Source organism: Diplotaxodon limnothrissa, linkage group LG3 (genome assembly GCF_057381915.1).
Source record: "Diplotaxodon limnothrissa isolate DT_005_m linkage group LG3, D_limnothrissa_male_GT1.1, whole genome shotgun sequence".
NCBI classification, from domain to species: Eukaryota; Metazoa; Chordata; class Actinopteri; order Cichliformes; family Cichlidae; genus Diplotaxodon; species Diplotaxodon limnothrissa.
The window spans coordinates 36,044,306-36,059,169 of record NC_140598.1 but is presented as its reverse complement, the minus strand read 5'-3'; the positions used below and the strand labels follow the sequence as shown (position 1 = coordinate 36,059,169).

General features: G+C 41.1%; 1 protein-coding gene and 1 long non-coding RNA gene across 2 annotated transcripts; one reads left to right on the top strand and one right to left on the bottom strand.

Moving 5' to 3' along the window:
• Positions 1-1,224: 1,224 nt before the first annotated feature.
• On the top strand, positions 1,225-3,805 carry LOC146635593 (uncharacterized). Its single transcript, XM_085347756.1, has 3 exons — positions 1,225-1,297; positions 3,035-3,373; positions 3,612-3,805. The coding sequence occupies exons 1-3, from the start codon at positions 1,225-1,227 to the stop codon at positions 3,803-3,805; spliced, it is 606 nt and encodes a 201-aa protein (XP_085203882.1).
• A 1,558-nt stretch (positions 3,806-5,363) lies between these two features.
• Positions 5,364-14,280, bottom strand: LOC146635592 (uncharacterized). The gene is made up of 4 exons (XR_014905119.1): positions 13,648-14,280; positions 10,965-11,069; positions 6,697-6,772; positions 5,364-5,980 (listed from the first exon to the last, which is right to left on the bottom strand). It is a non-coding gene; the product is annotated as an uncharacterized LOC146635592 (long non-coding RNA).
• Between the last annotated feature and the right edge of the window lie 584 nt (positions 14,281-14,864).

The following is a 14,864-nucleotide window of genomic DNA, read 5'->3' as shown; positions in this document are numbered from 1 at the left end:
ACAAGCTGTGACTGAGCACTCCGTTCATGTAACACATGCTGACCACAGTGATAAGCTTCCCTGAAGCAAATACAAAAGCTTCAGATCGACAAACTCGTTACAGCAATGATGTCATCACCCTATTCAGAGTGAACTAGAGCTGCTGTTAGAGAGAGAGTGAAAGAGTGATGCGTTCACTGTTGGCACTAGGGGTCGTGCCTCACATGCAGCTTCATTTATGAAATTAAAAACAAAAAGAAATACAAGTATAAATGTCAAATTAAACAAAAATATAACTACAGGGATCCTGAGTGTTTTATAGGTGACGTTCAAGAAGAATCTCTGCAAATCTAACTTTTAAAATAATTTTCAAACAAGAAGCTGCTGAGTGCCGAAATGATTGCTGGTGAGAGAATGAGGATTTTCAGTTTCAACAGTCGTGCTGTGTAAATGTGACCCGTCAGACTCATTTACAACAATCAGCCTTTTTAAGTCTATTTTCAATCTGAGTTCAAACAGTTATGATATGGAATGATTCACAATAAGGGAATATTTCATATATCGGTCCAGTCTTCATTCAATTAATCACAGCTTGAAAGTTTACTCTTATAAGTCAGCTTTCAGATAAATGTAGTGGTGCCAGTATATTAAAAGAACAACATTTGAATATAGAAAACAGAAATAAAAGCACCTTTAATGTTTCCTGAAGATCAGCATTTCAAACAGAGTTAAATTTCACTGCTGTAAAATTTGATTTAAATAAATAAATAGCAGTGAGATAAATTTCACTGTTGACATATTAGATTTTCATTATGTTATTAAAGTGTGATGTCATGAAGTTTATTAGCTAACTGTTGTTTACTTGCTAATCTTAAATTCACATAAAAGAAAGATTTTCTTCATGTCTATCAAACAATGCTGTAGCGGGCACTTTAAGGAAACCTGAAGCCGTGAGTCACAACTGTACAGTGGATATGTGTGGAACCTCTAGCTGCGTTTCCGGCTCACTTCACTAAAGTTAGTTTGACACCGAAACCTCTGGGAGTGACTCCGCCTTTGGGAGGACTCACTCGTCTACCGGGGAGGCACAGCCAGTGTTAGCGAAACAGTGAATAATTGACAGCAGGCTTATCCAATAACAAGCGCGGACGTGAAGCATGAAAAAAGGAAAAAAAAAAACAAAAACAGCCGGCTCCACTCTCCCACATTAATTCACTCGTGCACTTTGAATGTGCCTAATGAAACATGTTTGCTGTAACATCTCCGTGGCTCTGCTGGACTTTACTGTCTGTCTCCCTCGTGGGCTTTACCTGTGCAGGTGAGTTTTATTTTAAATCCTATCGATCTATTTCTTACCCGCTGTTAGATGTTCGAGCTGCTTTAGTTTCAGCTGCTCACAGAGGACGCAGGTCTCAGCTGTCACCAAACCTCTTCTGTCGTGTTAGAAAGTGGATGTTAGTGTTTAGACTCACACACGTTTACATAACAGTTTGTATAATGAAGCTGTGAAGAGAAGAGATTTTATTACTGTATTAACTTTAAAGTGGTGTCAGATAAACATGGACAAACTGCTGTAAAGGTTTATTATTGATTCATTGATTAAAAGTTCTTCTCAGAGTTTTTATTTGTTTATTTTTTAAAGACCATGTATCATTTTTGTACCACTTTACAAGTTTGTGCTACTTTGTGTTGGTCTGTCACAGAAAAACTCAGTGAAAACATTTGAGTTTGTGGTTGTAAGGCGACAAAATGTGTAAAAGTTCAAGGGGTATGAAAACCTTTTCAAGGCACAGTATATGCAGGTATGTGTATGTTTGTTTCATATGCCTGACATGACAGCTCATCATCACCTTGAGAGCATTTTAGTAAGTTTGGGCACACAGATAAAGGCTAATAACACATGAAATTTCACAAATATGTCATATATTTTATTAGGTGCTGTAACAAAGTGGATGAGCAGTTGCAATGCTCTCCCTTTGTCCCATGTGAGTTGACCTTTTTTTTTTTTTTTTTTTGCACGTTTCTCTGTTTCTATTTATTTGCTTTGATTTGCCATTTGTTGAGTAACATTGCTGCACTCACTATCCCGGGTTTGTCTGTTGCCGGCAAAACAAACATTCTGCAAATTGAGACAAATACCCAGTTACATGTTTCTTTATATTTTATTTCATCACAGATTAAGTCATTTGTTCATACTTTGTTGTTTCTTTCCAGTCTTCGTGTGGGAAACGCCGCCTTCTTCTGTATAGGGTTTATTGCCGGTTGGTGCAAATGGTGCATTATCGCCACCAACTGGTGTGCAGGTGGGAAACGCCTGCCTAGCATTTTGTTGTTTTAAGTCCTGCTGATGTGACATCAAGCGGAGGGGTTTCTTTTTCCATAGAAATGCTTCATTTTGTTTGTTTCAAGTTCTGAAGGGGTTTGTTGAATCTTGTTTATGTAAACGGAGCCATTTAGTTACGTAAATGTGTCAATTAGAAGTGTGAGGAGGTTTTGTGTCTTTTTAATCATCTGTGTAGAGTTTTAGATCCCTCAGTTTAAGTGAGAGGTGCAGGCTGGGCTAATTGGAGGGAAATTGATGGCCCTATTTAAAGCCAGATTCAGAGGAGAGGTGAGCTGTGTTACCAGGTCCATGAACTGATGGGTTTTGTTAATCGAGTTACTTTTGGGGAAAGTTTTGTTAAGTTACGTTACACATTACGTTACACATTAAACGGAGTTCATTGTAAATAAATTGCTCACCTCTGCAAACCTGAAATTTCTGTGTAGTCTGCTTCCCTACAACCTTCCCTACAACCTTCCCTACAACCTTCCCTACAACCTTCCTTGACATTCGAGTCGGACTACCTCAACATGTTTGTTTGATTCATTTCTTAATGTGAGAACAATCAGGACACAGTTTGTTTCACAGATGCAGGTTCATATTGTGTGTGTGTGATGAACATTTAGCCTAATGTGCTGAACCCAGTGTGTACAACTCTTTGCTGATTGGCTGGTGTAGAAGTGAACAGATCAAACTTTCATCTGTAACCTCTCTGCTCTGTTTCCTTTTCAGACCACAAAAACGTCACAGCTGAGTCTGGACACGACGTCATTCTGACATGTCGAGCTCCAAACAACAACAACATAGTAGTAAAATGGAGCAGAGCTGATCTGGAGTCAGAATATGTTCTTTTGTACCGGGACAATCTGTCTATTCCAGAGTACCAGCATCCATCTTTTAAGAACCGGGTGGATCTGCAGGACAGACAGATGAAGGATGGAGACGTGTCTGTGATTCTGAGGGATGTGACGGTCAGTGACACTGGAACATACGAGTGTCATGTCTTTGTGAGAAAAACACTCTCATGGACATCCATCAGCAGCACCATCAACCTTCATGTTGATCCTCCAGGTGAGTGAGTAGAGTTGAGTGTGTGTGTGATCAGAGGTGAAGCTGCTTCCTGGTTGTTGATGTTTGTTTCTAAAGATGTTGTTGATGAGACTTTGTAGAAAGCAGCTGGTCTGAGTGATGTGATCAGAGTGTAGTAGATAATGTCTGACAGCAGTTTGAAGAGGAAATGGATTCTGTTCTGTTCTTCACTCATCACCTACCTGACAGCTGACACCTCACACCTGTTTCTCACCTGCAGGTCAGCCAGGAGGACACACAGAGGATGGAGGGAAGGAGGATGGAGTTGGTAGAAGTCATCATGGTCGACTGATGGCTTCTGTTTTATTACTTGCTGTGATCATTCTTGTTTTTGCAGTTGTGATCTCTAAAAAACACAAGAAAGATCCTCCTCTTCATCCTCCTGATGAAGAAGCAAAGAAGGAAATGGTCTGAAGCAAAGCACCATGGAACAAGAGAGAGAGCGAATACATTAAACTAGTTAAAAACGTTTAACTATAAAAATGACACATTTATACGTATAGATAGATAGTTGTATGAGGGTAACATCACGAGGAGAACAAACAGAGTATAAACCAGTGTGTTTCACACTGAATGTGTTCAGGTCGGAGCTGCTGTGTGGACTATTTTAGTTTAATATCAGAAGCTGTTTGAGTGACATTTCATTACCCAGATGGTAACAGCTCCACACCATCTGATAAGTTTTGGTTGGAGATTTATGTAAAGCAAAGAAACTTTGGTTTGGTTGGTTCCTGAAGTGTGTACCTCTGGTGCAAATTACTGACCTCTGTCATCATTTTAAGTGGGGGAACTTGCACAATCTGTGGCTGACTAAATACTTTTTTGCCCCACTGTATGTGGGAATCAGTAACTCAGAAAGTCTGTTTGACATTAAACATGCGGGTCAAACTCAGTTTAAATGTTCTTCTGTGTTTCAGTGTTTCACAGTCTTTGTAAGTGTAGATGGACTTCATCTAAAAGCAGACAGAGACATGAGGAAAGTTTCTCAGGTATCAGAAAGCTGCTTCCACCCCGTGAGCTCCAGATGTGGCCTCAGAATTTCATCTTTTGTTTTTGTGGCCCACATTGGCTGTGATATAGACATCAGTGTGGATTATACGATGATGTTATGACTGATGGATGAGAAACAGGACTTCTGTATTTAAAGTCTGTACTGTACATATTTGTAGGCTGAGCGCTGACCTCATCCACAGAGCACTGAGGTGTGAGAGAGTAACTGAGAGTCAAAGCCGTCTGCACTCTGAGAGGATGATGACTGTACAATTACTTTTTCTGTGGGTTCATTGGTGCTGAAGTTCAGTACAAAACATCAGAGGAATGTTTGCAGCACTTTGTTGAATCTGCTGTGAAGAATTATAGCAGCTCTGAAAGTTAAAAAAAAAAAGAAGAAAAAAAAGACCAAATTCAGTACTAGGAAGGTGTACCTAATAATGTGGCCAGTGAGTGTATATGATTGTAATGAAATAAAACTTGCGAACTTGTTTGTATATTTTTGTGGTGTTCAGTGTGTGACAGAGATTTTCTTGTAAAGAGCTGAGCACTCCTGATCCTGTGTGATGTGTGTGAAGTGTAGACATTAAGTTTTCAGTGCTGCAGACTCAGAGGTGGGCAGCCTGTTGTTGCACTTTAATGTGGGTAGATGGCAGCACAGACCACTTCATCTTGGCTGGATCAAATTGAAAACTCACGTTAAGTTTCTTATTAAAGAATAAAACTTGGAGAAAAAAAAACAAATGTTTGTATGTGAACAACAACCTGATTTCAAATCTGTGGGTCAGTGAAGAATAAGTACTGAGTATGCACAGAGAAACAGAAACAGAAGCACAGTCCAACTCCCCTGGAGGGCGCGCTAACATTAACACGTGTCTGCTGAAAACAATTTCACTCAAAAAGACACATTGCAGATGAAGGACGTTTATTAATGAAGTAAAGTATCTCCATCATAAAACAAACCACATTTGAACCTGTTAAAATAGAGAAATGTAAATTCATTCATATCTCACAGTGACACAGACAGCTGTAACATCAAACATCACATAAACAGTGATTCATTCCTCTATGAACTTTAAATAAACACATTAAAGAGATTTTGTCTGAGTCCTTCTTTCACTTCAGTCTGACTTCATGAAAACTTGCTGCTGAGCACTTTAGTTATAAAGCAGAGGTTAAAATGATCGTCTGAGTCTCCAGGATTCTCAGGCTGAGAATGAGGACACATGTTACAGATGTTCTCTTTATGACTCCTGAGACAAAAACTGACCAAACGTTCCTGCAGGTTTTACTTTGTGGCTGAAGTCGACTCATGTTTGTTCTTTGTTATCTCAGACAGGTGTGTTTGTTAGCCACAAGAATTCATGTTTCCATCAGACAGAAACAACCAATGAGGGGCAGACACACACTCACATTTCAGATCTTCTGAGGTTTCCTTCATGAGGAGAACAAACAGAATATAAACCAGTGTGTTTACAGTGAATGTGTCAGGTCTGAGCTGCTGTGTGGACCAGTTAGAGAGCAGCAGCTGGATCCCAGTGGTTGGACTGGTGGACGACTTCAGTGAGGAGTAGATGACATTTGGCTCTGGTAGAAACTCTGCACACACAAACACACAGGAGGAGAATATAAGCACAAAGCAGAGCCTCTCTGTTCTCTTTAGATACAGCAAAGCATCAGGACATGTCAGTGAACGCATCACAGTTACAATAATGTAACTTATTGAACTTTGACACATTTTGTGCAGGTGTGTCAGATCACACAGCATCTGCAGAGACACACAATCTTGTTTTGATACATTTTAACTGCAGGATGAAAAATAAACTGATTAAATAACATCAAATTGCTCCATCTTAACAGGTTACTGGCACCAGAATATTTAGTGGAACTGGTGCTTGTGTCCCAGTCAGTGTGTACATCCTGAGATGCTGCAGCCACAAACCCGTTCACTGTTCCCAGCTCACACTTAAAGACGACTGAATGTTTGCTGTGAGGACTCCTCGATCCTGGGATGACCTGCCTGAAGAAATCTGGCTCGCCTCATCAGTGTCGTCTTTTAAATCCTTGTTAAAGACTAATATATAAACTTTAACTCATCTTATTCATCCAGCTGTTGGAAGTTATTCACCACATGACACTTTGAGTCTGTGTGGCCGTAGTTTGATTCATATTTTACTCTTTGCTCTTTCACTCATCGTCTCTGGGAAGCACTCGTAACGATGGTTTGAAAAGTGACACAAACTTAAAAGTAAAGGAAAAGTTTGATTGTGAGCAACAGATTTATGGTGTTTGTACTAAAAGAAGAGCAGCTGTACCTCTCAGCTCTGACTGTTTTTCCTTCTCTTTGACTGACGTCTTCAGTTCTCACTGCTGAGCCGACTGCAGCTGCATCTGCACAATAAAACACACACACAGGACGTCAGTGCACGATTGACTTTACCCAGAATCCTCTGCAGGAGAAAATGGAAGGTACTCATGTTTAGCTGGACAGAGAAAAGTTACAGGAAGTCGTGATGTCGCTCTGATGTTGTTCAGTTTGTCCTGTACAACATTTTTCTGAAGTCTCATATAAAGACGTCGCTTCTCTGTTTTCTTAACAAAGTGGATTTTCTACAACAGTTTCAATGATAAGAAACAAAATGAATGACATTAGTTATGGAGCCCTTTGGTAAATATTCAGAGAACAAGATGGAAAAACAATCAGTTACAGGAGCAAACATCATGCTGGCTTGAACACATATTTGTTGTTGAAGCTTCTCAGTATTTGAATCATGAAGATTTGTTAGTGTTTTTTAATGAGTTCATCTTTTAAACCATTTTAGCCTCGATTGTCCTGTTAAACACTATTTAAACTTCTGTCTCTATAATGCAACAAAGAGTCAAGTTTAGCCTCTCTGCTAACTTCAGGCTAAAAACACTGATGACCTCCAACGCTGCCCCTCAGCCTCCTGGTAGAGGCTCCTATGGACCCAGCAGGGTGACAACAACACCCCATCAAAGGGACAAAGACACTGAGCAGCATGCAAAGAAGCCCACTCACTATAAACAGCATGTAACTAATAAGAACTACAATGGGATCATTGATGGAGCTGGACTGTTGTCAGAGTGCAGCTTAGAGGAGATTCTGAGTTTAGCAAAACCTCCTCATGGCTTAAAAAGTCTAACAAGTGTTAAGATTTCCTGTGAATATTACTGTGAACACTGAGACGCTCTCCTGTTTTCAGTGCAGCTCACTTTGTTATTGTTACTCATATAGAATTAAATAAAGTATTCAAATAAAAAGTGTAAATATAGACTTTAATTAGCCAGTTTGTTATGCTGCACAGAACAAACGCACTACTCTCACATCTGGTGTGAGTGACGGCTGTGACGGGACACGAGCTCCAGCTCAACCTCTGACTTTACTGATGAACGAGTGAAAGTGAATTCCTTTGTTTAGTTTATTATTAGAATATGTTTGTTTGTTAGAAAGTGTTATAGATGCTATGTTATGTCCTACAGAGCAAATATTTCATATTCAGCCTTCATGAAGCGACCAGTTAAGTATTAAATCTTCTATAGCAATAATTCATCTTTGACGTTACATTATTTATATCATTTCAATGTATTCTTCATTTCACACATTTACATTGTTCTAAATATAATGTTTAAATAATTTTCATATTATTGAAGTCAGGATTATAACAGAAGGGTCACAATCATGGCTGCAGCAAATATGAAGACGAGGCTCAATCAATATCAAATACAAACAATATTTAAAGTGAGTTACTGACTCTTAAACTTGTAACTTTATTCAGTAAAAACTGTTTATTCTACCAGTGTTGTAATAAAATAAGTTGTACCATCAATAAATAAACAGCTGCTGAGGACTCGTTGGTGTAGCGAAGGACTAATGTCCTAAAGAGTAATATAGTACACACTCCTTCCTGAGACGACTGACATTTCCAACACTTGCACTGTTGACTCTGTGTTGCACACTGCTCAAAATAAAGGGAACTCAAAAATAAGAATCCCAGATCTGAATGAATGAAATATTCTCATTAAATACTTTAGATAGTTGAATGAGTGGAAATCCAATGTAGCAACCCATGGAGGTCTGGATTTGGAGTCACACTCAAAGAGGAAAAACACTCTACAGTAATGTCCTTACAACAAGTCAAAGTGAAGCTCGACAGTGTGTGTGGCCTCCACGTGTCTGTATGACCTACAACACCTGGACATGCTCCTGATGAGGTGGTGGATGGTCTCCTGATGGACCTCCTCTCAGACGTGGACTGAAGCATCTGCCAACTCCTGGACAGTCTGTGGTGCAGTTGGTGGACGGAGCGAGACATGACGTCCCAGATGTGCTGGGTTGAATCAGGTCTGGGGGAACAGCTGGACCAGTCCACAGCATCAATGCCTTCGTCCTGCAGGAAATGCTGACACACTGCAGCCACATGAGGTTCAGCATTGTCTTGCATTAGGAGGAAACTAGAGCTGCCCGCACCAACATATGATCTCACAGGGGGTCTGAGGATTTCATCTTAGTACCTAATGGCAGTCAGGCTACCTCTGATGAACACATGGAGGGCTGTGCAGCCCCCCCCCCAAAAGAAATGCCACCCCACACCATAACTGACCCACTGCCAAACCATCATGCTGGAGGATGTTGGAGGCAGCAGAAGGTTCTCCACGCTGTGTCCAGACTCTGTCACATCTGTCACATGTGCTCAGTGTGATTCTGCTTTCATTGCCAGGGGCAAACTTGCCATCTCGGTGTTCTCTGGCAAATGCCAAACGTCCTGCACGGTGCTGGGCTGTAAACACAACCTCCACCTGTGGACGTCGGGCCCTCATGCCACCCTCTTGGAGTCTGTTTGTAACCATTTGAGCAGACACGTGTACATTTGTGGCCTGCTGGAGGTCATTTTGCTCTGGCAGTGCTCTTCCTGTTCCTCCTTCCACAAAGGTGAAGGCAGCGGTCCTGCTGCTGGGTTGTTGCCCTCCTACGGCCTTCTGATGTACTGGCCTGTCTCCTGGTAGCGCCTCCATGCTCTGGACACTACACTGACACACAGCAAACCTTCCTGCCACAGCTCACATTGATGTGATCCTGGATGAGCTGCACTACCTGAGCCACTTGTGTGGATTGTAGACTTCGTCTCAATCTATCACTAGAGTGAAATCACAGCCAGCATTGAAAAGTGACCAAAACATGAGCCAGAAAGCATCAGCACAGAGAAGGTCTGTGGTCACCACCTGCAGAAACACTCCTTTATTGGGATGTCTTGCTAATAATTCCCACCTGTTGTCTAATCCAACAGTGTGTGGCATTGATTGTCAATCAGTGTTGCTTCCTAAGTGGACAGTTTGATTTCACAGAAGTGTGATTGGCTTGGAGTTACATTGTGTTGTGTAAGTTTTCCCTTTGTTTTTGGAGCAGTGCATTTATTCTGTGTACTATTGTATTTATGTATTATCATCCTTTTCTATCCTTACTAGGGCTGTGCGATATGACCAAAATCTCATATCCCGATATAAAACATCTATCGTCCGATAACGATATAAATCACAAAAATGTAACATTTTCTGTAAATTCTGTGAATCTCGGGCAGCTCGACTTGCTTGAAGTGTTTCCAGCTGCACGTCGTGTACCTGGAGTCGAGTGTTTTAACCGATGAAACGATACATTTTTAGACATAAGTTGTAGCTGTTTTGCTTCTCATCCGTAAACACTGCATACTCTTTCACGTGATTCAGTTTATTTTGAAAAGTCTCAACAGGATCTTGAGCTTTATTGTGAAAGGTTTATGTGGAACATAAACAAGCGGACACACGATGGTTTTACAGTTGTTGTTGCTAACGACGACGCATAAAAACAGGCGCTTGTGCGTCCGTAGTGTGGTTATATTGAATATAAGAGAAAGAAATGAATATAGCCACTACAGCGACCGTCAAAACCATGAAAAAATATTGACGTAAACAGTTTATTTTGCAACACCACGAAACAAACGATAGCGTAAACTGAAACGATAGACGTTTTTATATCGTCATCTGATATATCTGGTTATATCGAACAGCCCTCATCCTTACTCTCTCTATCCAAGCACAATACTGTTGAACTTATTCTCAGTTTATCTTCTGTATAGTTGTAAACATGTATATTTGAATTTGTTATATTTTCATGTCATTTTACAGTGTTTTTCACCTTTGAAGGAGGACGATGTTTTGTCCCACTGTTACCTGAGTGTGTATTGTTTGGTTGACAATAAAACTCGACTAAAGCAACAGAGTACTGGTACAGTACTAGGTTTGCTAGTACTACATTACTGTATATTGCTCACACAAACACACACACACTCCTCATCAGCAGCAGACAGTCTCTTTGATGTTGATACATTTATCCATAACTGTGTGAAAACAGCACATGTGGAGGTGCAGGGAGGGAAACCCCGGGTTAACTGAGTGAGTTTTATCAACTCATATCAGCTTCATATGACAGAATATCCTGATTACCAATGTTAGCGTCAACTAATCTGAATAACAGAAATATACCCTGGGTATAATAAACCTGCTCTGTAGTGCAGGAGATTCTACTTACAGAGCAGACACAGCACAGATGTTTCCTTCATCGTCCTTCTCACTCATTTCAGCTTTTTCTCATTTCTGTCTCTGACACCAAGTAAAGTCGCCCTCTTCCTCCTTCCTGTTGGTACAAAGAGAGTCGAGGTCAGATACATTAGAAATATATACAACTATTAACACACTGTAACGGTTACTCTCTTCTAACACGTGGTATGAACGCCCTGTTACTTAAAGTTGCTACAAAAACACACAGATAGTTTTTTTTAAAGAATATTTCCAAGATGGACGTCTGATCGACATCACGGATGTTACACCAGTGTCCATTTGATGAACCTCTTCAGCATCACCTGCCTGTCACCCTGTCAGACTTGTTACGACTCATCAAGCGACGTCACCGACCAGCCAATCGGTGACATCACAGTTTAGTACCTGCTCAGATCGCTTGGAAACCCGGCCGAGCAGATACTAAAGAAATACCAGGTGGTGGATGCAAAGCCTGGATGTCACCATGTGGCCCTCTTAAAAATGTATTTAGGTACTTTAAATATACACAACATGTAAACTATAAAAATAATAAATAAAAGTTATAATGCCACTTATGTCAGCTGTAACTCTCATCTGGACTCTAATTTTACAGTTTTGTTTTTATTATTAAGTGTCAGTGCACTTATGTTAACGACAGTGAATCCTTAAGCTGTCATCATCGATTTTCACCTGTCAGTCTCATTCTGTCCTTTCTGAAAGTCTTCAACAACTCAATTATGATGTGACTGGAAACACAATGAAGACAAAATATTAGATATAAAATAACTGACTGGAATATTAATTCTGTTTTATCAACATATATAAACACATTTAAGGATCTGACTGCAATGTTTAAAAAAAACAAACAAACAAATGAACAGTTATTAATAAATATAACAAACATACAGTCTTTTAGAAAGTAGAGCCGATCAATGCATTTATGGATTATTGGAGTTTTTACAAAACTGATCATTTAAACAGAAGTCATTTCCAATGTTTCTATTTATTTTTATGTGTATTGTCTTTACTTATATTGGTAAGTAGAGTTCAGTGAACATGATTTATGACGGGTTATATAAAATTTAGAAATTAACTGTTTTGCAAAGTATCTCAAATCCTGCGTTATTTGACACGTTTCACATATACACCAACAAGTCATTTACAACAATGTAAATACGGCCAATCATTTTAATGCGGAAACCAGGAAACCAGTTCGGGGCACAACCGTATTTGGCACCGTTACCGTCCCGAGCGAACGTCTTCACGGCGACAAGATGGGTAGCGGTGTTCGTACGTCGCTCTTCGGGATTCTTCTCGTCTGTTATTTCGCGTTTGCGTCAACAGGTGAGTATGTAACTCTTAGATTGCTGATGAATTGATTTGCCGTTATTGGCATATTAAACACACGCAACCGGGACGTAAGCGTGATTAGCGAAGCTCGCCGGTTACCGGGCTTCGAGCGCAAGTTAGCTCGCTAGTTGCGAAGTAGAAGCGGCTCTGTGTGGTGTGAGTTTTCTGTGTGTTTTGCTTAGTCTTAGTATTTGTGTGCAGTTTAAGTGATCACTGTTAGAGCCACCGAGACTTGCTGAACATCGTTTTTCGGCTAAAACCTCACATAACAGAAAACATTCACTTGGCTCAAAGCACGGCTACCTGCCGAGCTAGCGACAGCAAAGCGACACGTCAAGTTAGCATAGCGGTACAAATCAGAGTAGCGGGCAAAAGCGGACTGGTCCCGGATTACTTTCACGTCATAACAGGGGTTTTTAATCCGGGAAACCTGAAGTTGGTACTAATATAATGCTATTAGCATGTGCAGTGCTCTGCTACGGGAGAAAGTTAAGGATAAAAAAGCTCGAAACAGGCGTTTCGACACGGTGTCGCACTTCCGTAACGCGCGCTATGCTAGCGATCAGCGAAGGAGGAGAAGCGCTACCGCGAGTCTTAATGTTCGCGGCGGGTAACAGGTCGGCTGGCTTCACCCCGGCGCACAAATCACAGCTCACTTGACCGCGTTATCTCAGGAGAACAACCAAGCCACTAAAGAAGTACTAAAACTCGAGGAGACGCACAACTGGAGCACTGTTTGCGCGCATTGTGTGTGGATTATTTAACCATCAGAGCCTGGTTAAGGAACAGTCATTTTTTTGTCTCGCATCAAGTACCTGCTGAGAACATCACTGTAGTGAAGTTTATCTGAGTTTTCCCCATCCAGAAACTGGATGACAGCGAAGGTCATGGACAAAAGAAAATAGGTCCTGTTGATATTTGGGCTTCGTTCCTCCTGTTCCAATAAGAAGTCATCCCTCACTTGAGAATGCACTCAAACTTTAACATTTCCGCAGCAATTTGCTGAAACAACCTCTGAACCAACAACAAGGATGTAAGACTTCCTAAAACTATAACTTCTTTTTCTAGGAGGTTTCACTTTATGGCAATGTAACGACATCCAACTGTAACTTTGTCACCAAATTAAAACATCACTACTTGACTAGCTGGTTGTAAAGAAAGCGGAGTAACCTGGATCCTGACCAGTGAGCGCTCCCGACGCTGGGGAACGCTCCGTCGGTGATAAATGGCACAACGCTCAACCAGAGCAGCAGCCATGTTTCAGCGCTACAACCAGACGTGAAACACGACCTTCTTATGACTCTGCGTGTCTGTGTTTTACTTACCCCGACATGCAGAGGCTCTAAAAACATACTAGCAGCTCCTTTGTGCCTGATCCCACACGTCAGCAAACATGAAGACGGTGAAAGCTGCTGATAAGCTTCGTTTTTGTCGACGTCACGATTAAAAACAGGCTCCAATATCCAAAGTTAAGCCCACGTCGATTTCGAGTAAAGGGCATCATTGTTTAAAGCTCCTAGCAAAGCTGTTTTCCACCGTCCACGAACGATAACACAAACGTTAATAACACAAACAGCTTCTCTTCTCACGGAGAGAAACCGTGTAGCGAGCTCACAAAGATTGCAGCGGAAGCGCGTTCCCTGTGTGCCTGCAGAGCGAGCCGATGACCGATAGGGGGCAGTGTACAGTATGGTACATACTACAGCGCGCCCAGGTTGGCACGGAGTCGTGGGCCTGATGTCTGAACTGGGAGCTCATTGCATCATTTAGTCAGCCCTGTCACCTGCATCTATCTGATACTGATTTCTCAGAGGGAGCAGTGTAGTAGATGAAGAGCTGATGGTGAAATCAGGAGCAAAAACTAACGAATGTTGGTTGAATTGAATGTTGGCCTGGTCAACACAAGTTCAATTCAATTTTATTTATATAGCGCGAAATCACAACAACAGTCACCTCAAGGTGCTTTATACTCTAAGGTAGACCCTACAACAATACATGTCCAGGAAGTTCATGTCGTGTTCACAAAGATGATGATTATGTGAACAGAGGTGGACCTACAACATGGCTTCATGTCTACAAACCCACAAAGTCTTATAGCAGTAAGGATGCACCCGTGTCATCCATGTGATCTGCGTGCTCAGAGCCTGGCTCTACAATCACCTGGACACAGAGAAACCTTGATGTAGATGTTTGATGAGCTAAAGTCCACAATATTAAGATTATGTGTATATTTTACTTTAACGATCCCTGTGGGGAAATTACTCTTTCTGCATTTGACCTGTTCACTCAGTGAAGCACTGAGCAGCCACTGAGCAGGCACCCGGGGAGCAGTGTGTAGGAACGGTACCTTGCTCAGACATACTTCAGGGTAGCCGTTCAGTGGACTTGAACCCCCGACTTTCCGATCATGGGGCGACCACTCTGACTGACAGCCTATACAGACATAAACTTATTATCATAATTTCGTTCTGTGGTCACCAGAAAAACAACCTGAAATAATAACCTGAAAAACATTGCATATTTCTGAGCATAAGAACAAAAA